The sequence below is a fragment of the Vicugna pacos genome, chromosome 23 (assembly GCF_048564905.1).
Source record: "Vicugna pacos chromosome 23, VicPac4, whole genome shotgun sequence".
NCBI lineage: Eukaryota > Metazoa > Chordata > Mammalia > Artiodactyla > Camelidae > Vicugna > Vicugna pacos.
Window position 1 is genome coordinate 9,327,635 of NC_133009.1, and position 15,126 is coordinate 9,342,760.

At 36.3% G+C, this 15,126-nt stretch overlaps 2 protein-coding genes across 7 annotated transcripts in view; both read left to right on the forward strand.

Moving 5' to 3' along the window:
* Nucleotides 1-15,126, forward strand: part of LOC116279904 (membrane cofactor protein-like) — a 281,425-nt gene that overhangs the window by 197,600 nt on the left and 68,699 nt on the right. The gene's annotated exons all lie outside the window — the stretch shown is intronic.
* Nucleotides 1-15,126, forward strand: part of LOC140688716 (membrane cofactor protein-like) — a 32,559-nt gene that overhangs the window by 15,709 nt on the left and 1,724 nt on the right. For 3 of the 4 annotated variants that reach the window (XM_072948449.1, XM_072948452.1, XM_072948453.1), the window contains exons 6-9: nucleotides 2,360-2,542; nucleotides 2,939-2,983; nucleotides 4,897-4,947; nucleotides 14,645-14,686. In XM_072948449.1, coding sequence (XP_072804550.1) covers nucleotides 2,360-2,542; nucleotides 2,939-2,983; nucleotides 4,897-4,947; nucleotides 14,645-14,686 — 321 coding nt within the window. The remainder of the gene's footprint in view (nucleotides 1-2,359; nucleotides 2,543-2,938; nucleotides 2,984-4,896; nucleotides 4,948-14,644; nucleotides 14,687-15,126) is intronic. The other variant, XM_072948451.1, reaches the window with a different exon arrangement.

A 15,126-nucleotide genomic window follows, 5' to 3' on the forward strand; every position in this document is an offset into this window, starting at 1 on the left:
TTTTGTTTGTTTGAAAGCATCAGAAAACTCAGCACATACTGGCTTTAAAAATTAGAAAGTTTTATCATGTATTACAAGACCTCTGAAAGTTCTGGGCACAGGAAATGGTAAATTGTAAAAGACGAATAAGATTGTTAAACTCTAGACGAAACTTACTTAAACAACAATGTCTAATGATTACACAGTGATCAAAAGCAGGGAGACACTGAAGGGGCTTTGACTCTTAAAGAAGGATCCACAAAATAATAATAAAATATTTATTCCTTTCAAGTGTACATGGAACATTCTCTAACACCATATTTTAGGTAGTAATTTTAACACATTTCTAAAAAATTGAAACTATTACCAGTACATTTTCTGATCATAATAGAATGAATGTAGAACTCAAAAGAAGGTATATGTTAGACATCCAAATATTTGAAAAGTGTGCAAGACACTTCCAAGTAACCCATGATTCAAAGAAGCAGTCTCATGGAAATTAGGAAGTGTTTTGAATTAAATAAAAATGAAAACACAACATATTAATATATCAAAATTGTGGGACAGCAAAAGCAGCATTGTTTAGAAGGATACCTGTAGTATGAAATGCATATATTAGAAAAAGAGAAAAATCTCAAATCAATAATCTAAGCTTCCCCCTTAAGATACTAAAAAAGAAAAGCAAATTAGACCCCAAACAGGAAAACACAAGGGAATAATACAGAGAAAAATTTATAAAATTGAAAAAGAAACAAAATAGAGATAATTAAAGAAATAAACACCTGGTTCTTGGAGAAGGTGGTAAAAAAGATAAACCTACAGACAATCTGACAGAAAAAAGAAGATAGAAGTTACCAATATTAAGAGTGAAAAAGAGGGCATTACTGTATATCCTGAAGACGTTTTAAGAATAAATGAGAATAAAACAAACCACTTTATGCCTATAAATTTGACAACTTAAACCTTTTCACAACATATTCAAATAGACTTATTTCACCAAAGAAGATATGTGGGTGCCAAAAAAGTATATGAAAATTTTCAATATCATTAGTAAGTAATAACATAAATGTAATTTAACAACACAATGAGATACCACTAAACGCCTATTCGAATGGCTGAAATTAAAAAGAAAAACTAATACCACATTTTGATGAAGTTTAAGTATTTGGAACTCCAATACATTGCTATAAGAATGCAAAGTAATATGACCATTTTGGAACACAGTTTGGCGATTTCTTATAGAGTGAAGCATATATTTAAGGCACTACTCAGAAATTCCAGTGAAATGAAAACATTTACATATAGAAACCTGCATGAGAATTTTCATAGCATCCTTAGTCATTGTCATCCTACTACAGAAACAAGCCACATGTCCTTCAACTGGTGAATGGAGGAACAACCTTGGTATATCCATACAATATAATATATAACACTCTGCAGTAAAAATGAATGAGCTTTTAATCCATGCAACAACAGGAATGAATAAAGCACCTAGAATTCCCTATCAAAGAGGAGTCTTTCAGCTGAAGGTGAAATAAATAAAAACAGTTTCAGATAAACAAAAGTTAAGAGAACTTGTGATAAGCTGACCTGAACACATGAATTGATAAGGAAGTTCTGGTGGAAGAGAAATGATACCTGATGGAAATTCAGATCCACAGGAAAGGAGGAGGAACACTTCTGGTTTAAAAGGCTTTCTGCTATCTGGCCCTCAGTTATTTCTCAGATTTACTCTCATAAGATGTCCTCTGAACTCCCTGCCCAGCCCAGCACTTTTTGGTTTTGGTTTCTTTTTTTTTTTTTTCCAGATTCTGCAAAACATAATCTTGAAGTCAATCTAGAGGGCATGACCTGTGTTTTACTTCTGAAGAAGTAGAGTAGAGTGGGGAATACCAGAGTACATCAGCCTGAAGACTAAACATTTTGCATGGCTGGATTTTTCAACTTTTAAGTTTGAGTATTTAAAGTATTACCTTCTCCAAAAAGTCTTCACTACCTTTTTAAAAGATCAGGGAACTCTAACTAGTGTCACCATGATCTTTAAAAAAACAGTCCCAGAGCTAAATGGTATCAAAAGTTGCTTTTGAATTTAACCTGAATTTGTATCTGGTAGTCAGACCTTTCTCAAAACTCTATAGTAATGGGGAAAAAATTAGGAAAGCCAATAAACTGTAATGGCAGTCTGTTCTAGGTGGAAAAACGTTCTTAGATTTCTCTAAATCTGTTTGCTTGGAAATCAAATGCACAAATATAAAGTCTTTTGTTTTTTCAGTTAACATCTTGCCTTTCATTTCTTGCCTCTTTCTTCCCACTGGAAGTTACTGCTTTGTGCTATGTGAAAGTAACTTTCCATTAATTTTGGAATTTTTTCACTCTTCAGTGGTCAAATGTATCTACCCAATTGTCGATCATGGAACCATGGTATCAGGATTTAGAGCAAAATATTACTACAAAGCAGAAGTTGTATTTGAATGTGACAAGGGTTTTAGCCTTCGTGGCAAAAGCAGAATTGTCTGTGGCGCAGACAGTACTTGGGAGCCTGAGTTGCCAACATGTGTTAAAGGTACAAAGAGTATCTTTTTCCTTCTTGTTTTTTTTTTTCAAGATTTTTATTTTTTTGACATTAGACATCAATGATACAGACTAATTGAAAAGCAACAACTTTAGTAATTATCTTTCTTGTATTCATTTCCACGATAGATGCATGACTTCAAATTAACAAAGAAATCTGGCATGATGTTTTTATTTTTTTATAGGCTATTTACATCACACAGGCATATAAATGTATCTTGTTGAGTGTTTTTACATGTAAAGGGGATAGCAATCATTTTTCAGAATAAATTAAAGTATGTGCATGTTTACCTAAATAAGCACAAAAGGCATAATTCATATAAATGAAAAGAAAGCAATAAATTCCAAATATTTTAACAAATTCACGTTTTTTTTTTTTGTTTTCCAGCATTGATTCCTGCCACTACAAAACATCCATATTCCAGTGTTTCAGGTTTCACAAAGTCCTGCTTATATTTTTCAATGTCCTTTGAATTCTTTGTGATTTTTCAAAACCTTTAAATGTCTGATGATTTACACTCATCCATCATTTTTATAATAAAAGGAGGAAGAACATATTTATAGCCATTTTAGTTGTTATATTTAGTGATTCTAAAATTATTCGCCATAGTCCACAGATATAAACAAGTGTGCAAACTTGGGCAAGTTATGTACACTTCAAACGTGTTTACTTACATGTATAATGAATTAATGCTTTCCTCACTGTGTGATAGTAAAGTTACAATGGGATTCATTTAAAGCACGTAGACCAGTGCGCAGCATCAAGAAAGCTCTTAAGGGTGGCTCATCTGATTTACGGTTTCACTTGAATTAGTGTTAGTATAGAGGAAGGTCCATGGCTTCTTTTTTTTTAACATGTGTATTTTCTGTGTCATCAACATTGCTATTTTTATTCATTTTAAAAGTGATCTGTTGATACCTTTTCAGGGTATCATCCGGGTCCAGGACTGTGTTTCATTTTCCAGACAACAACAAGTTTTGTTCTTTTTATATAGTACCATTTTAACTGGGAAATTTCTGCTGTCTCCAGAACAGAATGGTATTTGTACTCACCCCATTCCTGCCACCTCATATTATTATTTTTCTCTCTCCTGGACATTTTCATTTGGCAACAGAAAGGAAATCTCACAGCAACTGAAAGGCAGGGAAAGTCCTTATTTATTGAAATGAAGTGGGTGATTGCTGGCCGCAACTACTGATCAGCTGTTCTGCTTAAGTCTTGAGAGGCTATTTTGATATGGTGGAAGGAATTATCTTCCTGATTTCAGGGCTGCCACCTCTGGCTTCTCCTCAGTGCAGCAGAAGCAAGAGACAAGAGGAAGAATGGGTAGAGCATGAGCCTGGGCAGAGGGTGCTCAGGGTGCTAGGGAGGTTCTGCTCAGTCAAGGAACATCATTTCTGTGGGCTCTAGTTTCCTGTTTAATGAAGGTGTGGAACTCAAAGCTCCATTACTGGCTTCTAATTTATTTGCCTATTTCCTATTGTCCTAATATCTTAAAGGATTGAGGGGGATTATTCATGTTAATATGGTAATTAGAACTTCTTCCTGTAATTCCTGTAAGGCTGGTACCCAGTAGCTGCCTAGAGTACCTTAGTGAGTGCTATGTAGTTTTGGGGGAAGAGTTGTTTTGGTGGATGATATATAAAGATTACATATGAAATTTATACTCATTGACCCATCCATCTTTACTTACATGGTCTTAGTGGCAATATTCACTGTGTATACTATGTTAATATGCTTTTTGAAAGAGTTGACTACAAGCATTTCATAAAGGGTTTCTAAAACACTGATACATTTTAGTGTTTGAAAGAAAAGAGAATTGATTGTGAGGACAAGTTTATAAAGAAGATAAACTACAGGGATTATTTTTAAATATCAAAAATCAAAATTCCTCATGAGACTGTCATTTTTATCATCAGTTAGAGAAAGATTGTGAAATGGATCATCTCCGACATATAATGTGATAAGGTAGATCTGATTGTGTGAATATGAAAAAATATGAGTAAAAATGCTGAGTGGAAAATTATGTAATATAATACTATGTGGATGGTATTTTTAAAAGATTCATATTTATTCTAAACAGTATTTTTATGATTTGTTATTAACTTCTAGGATTTCCATTATGTATACAAAGTCATAGTGAACATTCTTATGCATACATTCTTTTGTACCTGTGTTAAATATATATTTAGGTTAACTTCCCAGAAGTAGAGTAGCAAAGTTTGGAAAGTATGTATGTTTTTCATTTTGAGAAATAATCTTTTCTAAAAATAAAAAAAATCAAAATTAATTTTATAATTTTGTGTTGATGAGGCTGGTGAGTTGAATCAAATTTATTTTTCCAGGTTCTCAACCTTCTTCTTGTCCACCTACGACTCCAGTATCAAGTTCTACAGGTTTAGTACCTCTTTATCCTGCTTATATTGTTTAGAACTTAATAAGGTGATGGGTGAAAAATGATCTCATGTACTAATTTGCATTTCTTTAATTATCAATGGAGCTGAATTTGGGGAAGTATACATTTATTTTTGTCCTTTGTTCATTTTTCTTATATGATTTCTAAATATTTTCTTGTTGATTTATCAGAACTCATTTTAAATTCAGCCCTTTAAACATGGAGTAAATTTTTCTTCTAGGTTTGTTTTTTTTTTTTTGCCTTATTTTTACTAGTCAGTTTTCTTTTAAGATTTTGTACGATTGGATATAGATTACTTTCTATAACTTTTAATTATATAAGTAGTATACTAAGATGAATTTGTAAAGTTTGAAACATTAGAAAATCACACAGAATAAGAGATTAGTTTTCTGTCTCTTTCTCTGGTCCATTACCAAAGTTAATCTCTTAATAGTTCAGGATGTCTTTTTATCTATTTCTATACATCAGCATTCTTATATATTGTAGATATACATATTTTGGCATTTTGTCTTTTTATTAACCAAAAATAGCATCATGCTGTTCATATTCTTCTGTAACTTAGTTTTTCCACTTAATGTCTTGAATTGGGTTGTATTTAGATTTGTTCTCATCTTTTTTAATGATGATTTTAACATATACCATATTTCATCTAACTTTTCTCCTATCAGTGGTCATTTATATGTACAGAAGTTTTACATTAATAGGTAACTGGATATGTTGATCTTTACCCTAATGGTTATGAGTACTGTGTCCTTCTTATAAAAGCTTCCCCATGCTGAAATTATATAAACATTCCAACCATGTGATTGCATAATTGCATTAAATCCTTGATTTATCTCAAATTCATTATTGTCTATGGAATGAGATTGTGTTCCCCCACACTCCACCTATCTTTATCCAATAGTTGAAGTAGCACCATTTGTTGAATAAGTTGTCTTCTCTCCCACTGTGTTGAAGTGTCAGTTTTTATCACACATTAAACTCACAGGTGTTCTAGTCTTCTTTCTGTCCCCTTGAACTCTGTACATTCCTGTACCGGCACGAAATCAATTTTTTACTGCATTACTATGATATGTTTTCATATCTGGCAAAACACTTCCCTTTCAGAAATGCTCAGGCTAGTCTCTTAATTTTTCTAGATCAACTATTATTTTGTTTTTTGACAATTTTGACTATTTTACATGTACATTTCAGTAGCTTTAATTACATTCACATTTTTGTGCAACCATTACTACTATCTATCTCTAAAAGGTGTTCATATCTCAAAATGAAACATCATACCTATTAAACAATAATTCTCTATTCCCCCTCCCCCTAGCCCTGTTAACCACTATTTTCTTTGTCTATGAATTTGACTATTCTAGATACCTCATAGAATTGGAATCATTTCTGGCTTATTTCACTTAGCATAATGTTTTCAAGGTTCATCCACTTTGTAGCGAGTATCAGAAGTTTATTCCTTTTTATGACTTAATATTATTCCATTGTACATACCACATCTCCTTTGTCCATTCATTTGTTGATAGACTCTTGGTTTGTTTCCACCATTTCACTATTCTGAATAATGCTGCTCTGAACATTGGCATTCAAGTATCTGAGTCCCTGTTTTCCATTTGGGTGGGTATATACCTAAGACTAGAATATTAGTTCTAGATTTACTTTTTTGAGGAACGACAATAATGTCTTCCACAGCAGTTGAACCATTTTACATTCCCTCCAGTGATGCACAAATGTTGCAATTTCTTCACCTATTTGCCAGGACTTGTTATTTCCTGTTTTTTGGTAATAGCCATCTCAAAATATATGAACTAGTATCTCACTGTGGTTTTTATTTGCATTTCTATAATGATTAGTGATTGTTCATCTTTTTATGTGCATATTGATCTTTTGTATACTTTCGTTGGAAACTATCCATTCAAGTCTTTTGCTCATTTTTGAATTGGGTTTTTTTTTAATTTTTAGAAGTTCATTATGTATTTTGAATATTAATCCATTATCAGATATATAATTTGCTGATGTTTCCTTTCATTAAGAGGATTACCTTTTCCTTTTTTCTAGTTTCTTTTTAAAAATTTTTTTAATTTTTAAGGTTTTTTATTAATGCACAGTCAGTTACAATGTGTCAGTTTCTGGTGTACAGCACAATGTCCTAGTCATGCATATACATATATTCATTTACATATTCTTTTGCATTAAAGCCTATTACAAGATATTGAATCTAGTTCCCCATGCTATACAGAAGATACTTAATTTTAATCTATTTTTATATATAGTGACTAACATTTGCAAATCTCAAAATTCCAAATTTATCCCTTCCCACTTCCTTTCCCCAGACACCATAAGATTGTTCACTATGTCTGCGAATCTGTTTCTGTTTTGTAGATGAGTTCATAGTGTCCTTTATTTCTTTTTACTTTTTTTTTAATATTCCACATGAGTGATATTGTATGGTATTTCTCTTTCTCTTTCTGGCTTACTTCACTTAGAATGACGATCTCTAGGTCCATCTATGTTGCTGCAGATAGTATTATTTTATTCTTTTTTATGGCTGAGTAGTATTTCATTGTGCAAATATACCACACCTTCTTTATCCAGTCATCTGTCAATGGACATTTAGGTTGCTTCCATATCTTGGTTGTTGTATATAGTGCTGTTATGAACACTGGGGTGCATGTATCTTTTCAAATTTAGAGTTCCCTCAAGAGATATACCCAGGAGTGGGATTGCTGGATCATATGGTAAATCTATTTTTAGTTTTTCAAGGAATCTCCATACTGTTTTCCATAATGGCTGCATCAAACTACATTCCCACCAGCAGTGTAAGAGAGTTCCCTTTTCTCCACACCTTCCTCAGCATTTACTGTTTATGGACTTTTGAATGATGGCCATTCTGACAGTGTGAGATGATACCTCATTGTAGTTTTGTTGGCATTTATTTCTCTGATAATTAGCTATACTGAGCATTTTTCATGAGCCTGTTGGCCATTATAGGCAGCATATTGTAGGTTCTTGTTTTATTATCCAATCTTCTACTCTGTCTTTTGATTAGAACATTTAGTCCTTTGACATTTATGGTAATTTTTGACAGATGTGTGTTTATTGCCAGTTTGAACTTAGTTTTCTAGTTGATTTGGTATTTCCTCTTTGTTCCTTTCTTTTTCTTTTTGTGATTTCTTCTTGGTTATTTGATTCGATCGCATGCTTTTGAATTGTGGTTACCTTCTTTTTCGAGTGTATTAACCCATTACTATATCTGTTTGCTTTAAATGGATAGTCATACAAGCTCAAACACATCCTAAAAAGATCAAAAAAAGAAAAAAAAGAAAAAAATCTATATTTTTTTGCTCCCTTCTCCCACCTTTAATGATTTTGATATCCTCTTTTACATCTTCATGTTTATTCTGTTGCAACTCATTGTAGTTATCTCATTTCCAATTACAGTTTTCTCCTTTCTGTAGCATCCTACTTCTTTTCTATTTAGAGTAGACTTTTCAAAATTTCTTTTAGCATAGGTTTAGTATTGCTGAATTCCTTTAGTTTTCACTTGTCAGTGAAATTCTTTATCTCTCCTTCTACTCTAAAGGAGAGTCTTGCCAGATAGAGTACCTTAGGTTGCAGCTTTTTCTCATTCAGAATATATACTTTGAATATATCTTGCCACTCCCTTCCAGCCTGCAGTGTTTGTATAGAGAAATCAGCTGAAAGCCTTATGGGGGTTCCCTTATAACTATTTGTTTTCCTCTTGCTACCTTTAGAATCATTTCTTTAAGTTTGGCCATCTTAATTATAATATGTCTTGATGTAGGTGTGTTTGGGTTCTTCTTGTTGGGGACCCTCTGTGCTTCCTGTACTTGGATATCTATTTGTTTCCTTCTTTAGGTTTGGGAAGTTTTCAGTCATGATTTCTTCAAATACTTTTTCAGTCCTCTTTTCTCTTTCTTCTCCTTCTGGGATCCCTATTATGCGTAGGTTGTCACACTTTATATTATCCCATAGGTCCCTTTTATTGCTTTCATTAGTTTTTACTTGCTTTTATGTGTGCTGTTCTAATTGGGTGATTTCTGTTTTCCTGTCTTCTAAGTCACTTATTTGTTCCTCTGCATTGTCTAATTTGCTTTTGACTGCCTTTAACTTGGCTCTTATCTCAGCCATTGGGTTTTCTGTTTTTAACTGACTCCTCTTTATAGTTTTAATTTCCTTCTTATAATATTCTCTGTCTATTGTCATAGTCTCTTTTATTTATTTCAGTGCTTTGATCACTCCCTTTTTGAAGTCATGATCTAATAGATTATCGAGATCTACTTCTTGATCATTCTTTCAGGGAATTTCTCCTGTTCCTTTAATGGGGAGTAGCTCTTCTGCTTCTTCATTTTACTTATATCTCTCTGGCACTATGGATTATGGAATATCAGTTATCTAATGTGGTCTTGAATGAATTTTTTTTAAGAAGATGTGTTCCTGTGTAGACTGTGTTCCCCTAATAATTTTGTTGTGAGGTCTGTTTTCAGTTTGGATGGTTGCCACGTCTTTCTTCCATGTGTGTTATCTCTTATCCTTTTGATTGGGGGTGTGGTGGGTGTTGTAGTGATCAGAGCCTGCCCTGGTTGTTGAGCGGGGCCTGCTTTTTGTTCTGCGGTTGTCACAGCCCTGACAGGGGCCCAACCTGTTCTCCTTTTGTTGGGATGGAGGCTTCCAGGTGTGTTTCTGAGCTATGGTGTATAGTAGGTGGGGTTGGAGCGCTTTAAGTACTCTTCATTGACTCTTCCCTTGTTCTGCTTTAGTTGCGGGAATGTCAGTGCACTGCTGGTGTCCCCCAGGTTCTCTGTCCTCAGAGCTACCAATGCAGTTCCGCGAATCTCTGGGTCGCACACCTAGATCATGGTGCACTATCAGATCAGTGCCTTCCCCAGTACCAAAAGCTGCTCCTGCACTGGCCCCACTGCACCAGCTCTGCTAGCTCATCCCAGAGGCCCATGCCAGCAGGGCCCCAAGCCCTGCAGTGACTGCATAGTCACATCACCAGGTCAGCACTGTTCCCAGCGCCACATTTACACATGGCAGTCGGGCTTGCAGAAAATTGCTGCATTAGCACTCGTCCTCACTGTGTGCCAGAATTCTGCCTCTTGCTCAGTTGTCTCAGTTGTTTGCCTCTTGTCTCATTTGTGGCACAGGTCCACAAAACAGTGTCCTCTGCCTGGGGCTATAAACAAATCTCATTCCTGCCTATGAATTTGCAGAGTCCTTGGGTACAGATTCAGATTTCAGCCCCACCTCTGCCTGGGAGCCGCATACCAGCAGATATGTGGCTATGGCCAAGCCCCGCATCTCTACTCCCCAGAATGTGCCAGAGATGGTGCCAAGGGCCTGCGGAGACAAGGCTACAGCCCAGCTGCATTGCCGTGTTATGTCACTCCCCACGATGTGCACCAGCAGTGTTGCTTGTTAGCTTGCTTCCTTTTCTTTTTTTATGGGGAACCCAGTCTATTCTGTTCTGTATACACTCCTAGCCACAGCACACAGCACACTTCAGTCCCCTGAGGCTGCCTCTGTGCAGTCAGCCCCAGTCCTCTGCCTGGCTCAGGCAGCCAGTACTGTCCACCCCTGTCAGCTCACATCTAGGGCTAAGGATTGCAGGGACCCTTTGTGTCTGTTTCACTTAGTTCTGTCTGCCAAGGACTGCTATGCACAGATCCGAGCCTCGGAGGTTCCCTCTCCATCCGAACTGACCTCTCCATTGGAGAGGGGGTGTCCCAGTGTAAGAGCGCTATTCCTCCTTTGCAGTTCTCCCCCCGCAGGACATGTCCTGCACTAATTTACTTTTTCTTCTTCTTCTTCTTCTTCTGTTTTTCTCTTACAAGATTTGTGAGAAATTTTGTCTTTTGAAGAAGACGATATTCTGTCAAAGTTCAGCAGGTGTTCTGAGTCAGTGGGTGGGTCCATGGATGTCTCTTTTGGTGTATTTGTGGGAGAGGGTGAGCTAAGAGCATCCTTTTACTCCGCCATTTTGGTCACTCACCCTGCCTTTTCACTCTATTGATAAGTGTCCATTGTTAAACAAAAGTTTTTAATATTGATGGAATTCAATTTATCTATTTGTTCTTTTGTTGCACTGCTTTTGGTGTCATATCCAAAAAAAAATCACTGCCAGATCCAATACCATGAAATTTTTCCTCCATATTTTCTTCTTAGAGTTCTCTAGTTTTAGCTCTTAAGTTAATAGTCATTTTTGTTGCTTTCTTGTTTTGCTCTCTTTCCTTGTAATTTGATGGTTATCTTTAGTGTTATGGTTGGATTTCTTTCTCTTTTGTGTGTGTGTGTCATAGATTTTTGTTTTATGGTTTTCAGGAGGTTTATTTATACCGCTATATATATATATATATATATATGATTATTTGAAGTTGCCTGTTTCTTATATGTGAATACATTCTAACAACCCTGTAGTTTTACTCCATCCTGCCACTTTTAATGTTTTCAACATCATATTTTACATATTTTTATTTTGTGCATCCCTTAACTACTTATTGTGGATAAAGATGATTTTACTACTACTAGGGTTAGTACTGGCCCACTGGTTGGTTGAGCCAGATAATAGGGCAGCAGGCTGTGGAGCTGGGGATCCTAGAGCAAGTGTTGGCCTACTAGTGCATGGAGGTATGGTCGGGAGTCTTGGGGCTGGTGTCAGCCTGCTGGTAAGTGAAGCCATTTCCTAACTTGGCTGCCTGTAGTGTTCAGGGTGTCCTAGAGCTGGTGTTGGCCCACTGGTGGGTGGGGTCTGATCCTGCGGAAGCTAGCTGAGGAGCCCAAAGTTCCTAGAGCTGGTATCAGATTGCTGGTGGGTGGGGCTTGGTCCCATGGAGTTCTGGGGCTTGTGCTGTCCCACTGGTGGGCAGAGCCAAGACCTGGGGTCTCTGGCTACTGGGTTCTGAAGGTCCTGGAGTTGGTGTTGACCTGCTGGTGGGTGAGGCTGGCCCATGGGGTCCCAGGTCTAGTGCTGGCCCACTGGTGAGCAGAGCTGGGTCCTGGTGTCTGACTGCGGTGTTGGGCCAGGTCCTGGGCCCTCTGGTGGTCAGGGATGGGTCCCAGGGCAGTGGGAAGATAAGGAATCCTAAGGCAGCCAGGCTGCTTGAGAGTGGGGCTGTTACCACACTCCACTAACTGCTTGGCCTGGGGTGTACCAGAACTGGTGCCCACATGTTGGAGGAAGAGGCCAGATCAGGGTGCTAATAAGCTAGAAGGAGGATTCCAAAATGGCACTTGCCAGCACCAGAGCCCTTGTGATATGAGCTCCTAACAATGGCTGCTGCCAACATCTGTGTCCCCAGGGTGAGTCCCAGTTGCCTCCTGCCTCTCCAAGAGGCTCTCCAAGATTAGTAAGGAGGTCTGACCCAGGCTTCTTTCAAATTACTCCTTCTGCCTGGGTCTCAAAAGCATGTGATATTTTGTGTTTTCCCTGTAAGAGTAGAGTCTTTATTTCCTATAGCCCCCTGGATCCCCCAAAAGCAAGCCCCAGTGGCCTTCAAAGACAAACATTCTGGGGGCTCATCTTTCTGGTGCAGGACCCCTAGGCTGGGGATCATGATATGAGGCTCAGACCCCTCTCTCTTTGGGGAGAGATTCTGCAACTGCAATTTTCCTCCTAGTTTGTGAGTTGCCTGCCATGGGGTATGGATCTTGATTGTACCATGTCTCTGGCCCTCTTTCTTATCTCATTGTGGTTTCTTCTTTATATCTTTAGTTGTAGAAGATCATTTCTGCTAATCTTCAGGTCACTCTCCTCCATAGTTGTTCTGTAAATAGTTGTAATGTTCATGCACCCAAGGAAGGAGGCGAGCTCGGAGTCTTCCTACTCCACTGTCTTCCTTAGCTCTGAAGTTTAGTTCTTTTATCCTTTTTTAATTAATTTTTTTGTATATATCATAAGGTAGGTGTCAAACTTCATTCTTTTGCATGTGGATACCCAGTTTTCCAAGAACAATTTGTTGAAAAGATTGCTCTTTCCCCATTAAATGTTCTCAGCACCCTTGTGACAATCATTTGACCATGTAAGTGAGAGTTTATTTCTTGGCTTTCTGTTCCTTTTTTAATTAAATTACAGTTGATTTAAAAGATTATATTAGTTTCAGGTGTACAGCATAGTGATTCAATATTTTTTAAGTTATATTCCATTTAAAGTTATTACAAAGCAGAGCCTTAGTGCAAGATTCTTGGAACACAGCCCTGTTACCTCACCACCAACCAATCAGAAGAAAGACACACAGCCTGCAGCCTTCACCCCAGATTTTGCCTGTGAAAACTTCTTCCCCAAAACCATCAGGGAGTTCGGGGATTTTGAGCACAAGCCACCAGTTCTCCTTGCTTGGCCCTTCAATAAACCCTTCTAGGCGCCAATAAATAAATAAATAAACAAACATAGAAAAAACAGTTATTATGAAATAATAGCATATTTCCCTGTGCTGCACAATATATCATTGTTGCTTCTGGGTTCTCTGTTCTATTCCATTGGTCTGTGTGTCTGTCTCTATGCTAATACAACTGTGTTTTGATTATTGTAGCTTTTTAATAAGTTTTGGAATTGGGACATGTCAGCCAACTTTGTATTTCTTTATCAAGATTTTCTTGGCTACTTCTAAGTCATTTGAGATTCCATAGGAATTATAGGTTGAATTTGTCTATTTCTGCAAAATGCATTTTCAAGATGGTCATAGGATTTGCATTTAATCTGTAGATTGCTTTGTGTGGAATTAACATCTTAACAATATTGTCTTCCAGTCTATGAACACAGGGTGTCCTTTCATTGTTTTTTGTCTTCTTCAATTTCTTTAAGCAATGTTTTATAGTTTTCAGTGTACAAGTCTTTCACCTCCTTGGTTATGTTTATTCCTAAGTATTTTATTCTTTCTGATGCTATTGAAATGGAGGAGTTTGGGGAATTTTATCTATGGATTGTGTAAAGAAATGCAATTGATTCTTGTTTGTTGATTTTGTTGCCTCCAACTTTGTTGAATTAATTTATTAATTCTAACATGTTTGTGTGTATGTGTGTGTGTGATCTTTAGAGTTTTCCACTTAAAAGATTATGTAATCTGGAACAGAGATCATTTTATTCTTCTTTCCCAGTTTGGATGCTTCTTGGTTCTTTTTCTTGATGAATTGCTCTGAATAGGCGAGAAAAATAAATAAAAATATTTTTACTTTGTAGAAGTGATAAAAGTGGGCATTCTACATCATTCCTGACCTAAACAAAAATTTTTCAGTCTTTCACTATTGAGTATGATGTTAGCTATGGGTTTTTATTAATGGCCTTTATTATGTTGAAATTTCATTCTATTGTAGATCAACTTTTAAACTGCTTGCCCTCCTATGTCTTCTAATTTTAAGTAGAACCCCATTGAATCCATAGGCTAATTTTGACAATACCCTAATGATAAACTTGCTTGCTGTATCACAGAATATTGTGCCAGGAAATGTTAATGGGCAAGAAGAAAAATGTTTTGACATGGTATAAATTTATAATATTTTATAATACTACTTTTAAAGAGAGGCACTAATACAATTCATGTTACAGAGAATGAAATTATCAGGGGTTTTGTACAAAGGCAAATAAATTTATAGGTCTGTAAAGCTTTATTATTTTCTTCTACCTTTTTTTTCCTTATTTCTGTTTTTTCTTTTTTCAGGACATCCCAGTCTACCTGATGATTTACACTCGGAGGATTTAGGTATTATGTTGGTTACAAATAACCCTGAATTATGAAATCCTAGAGTTCTACATAGAACTATTTCAATTACCTGTTTAGAGAAGAAACAATATGTCACAAACTGGTGACAATTGACATTTGTAGTTATTTTTATAGTGCAGATCCCATGACAAATATAGCTTTTAATAGGTGCCCAACTTAGGATCCCTAGTCGGGTAAGGTAACTTTTTCAAATGCTATGATCATATGTAGGTTAAAATATATAAACTTTCCCTTGCTTCCTGTGTAATAGTGTTATTTTGTGATGGCAACTTGCAGATAAGTTTTCTTTCTATTTGTGCCTTGTGGACATAAACCTGAAAGTACTGCTAGCTGGGTTAGTTTCTCTGTAACAAACACATGCAGGTTCACACAAGATATGTTAAAGAACTTGATGAAGTAAATATGTGACAGTTAAATAA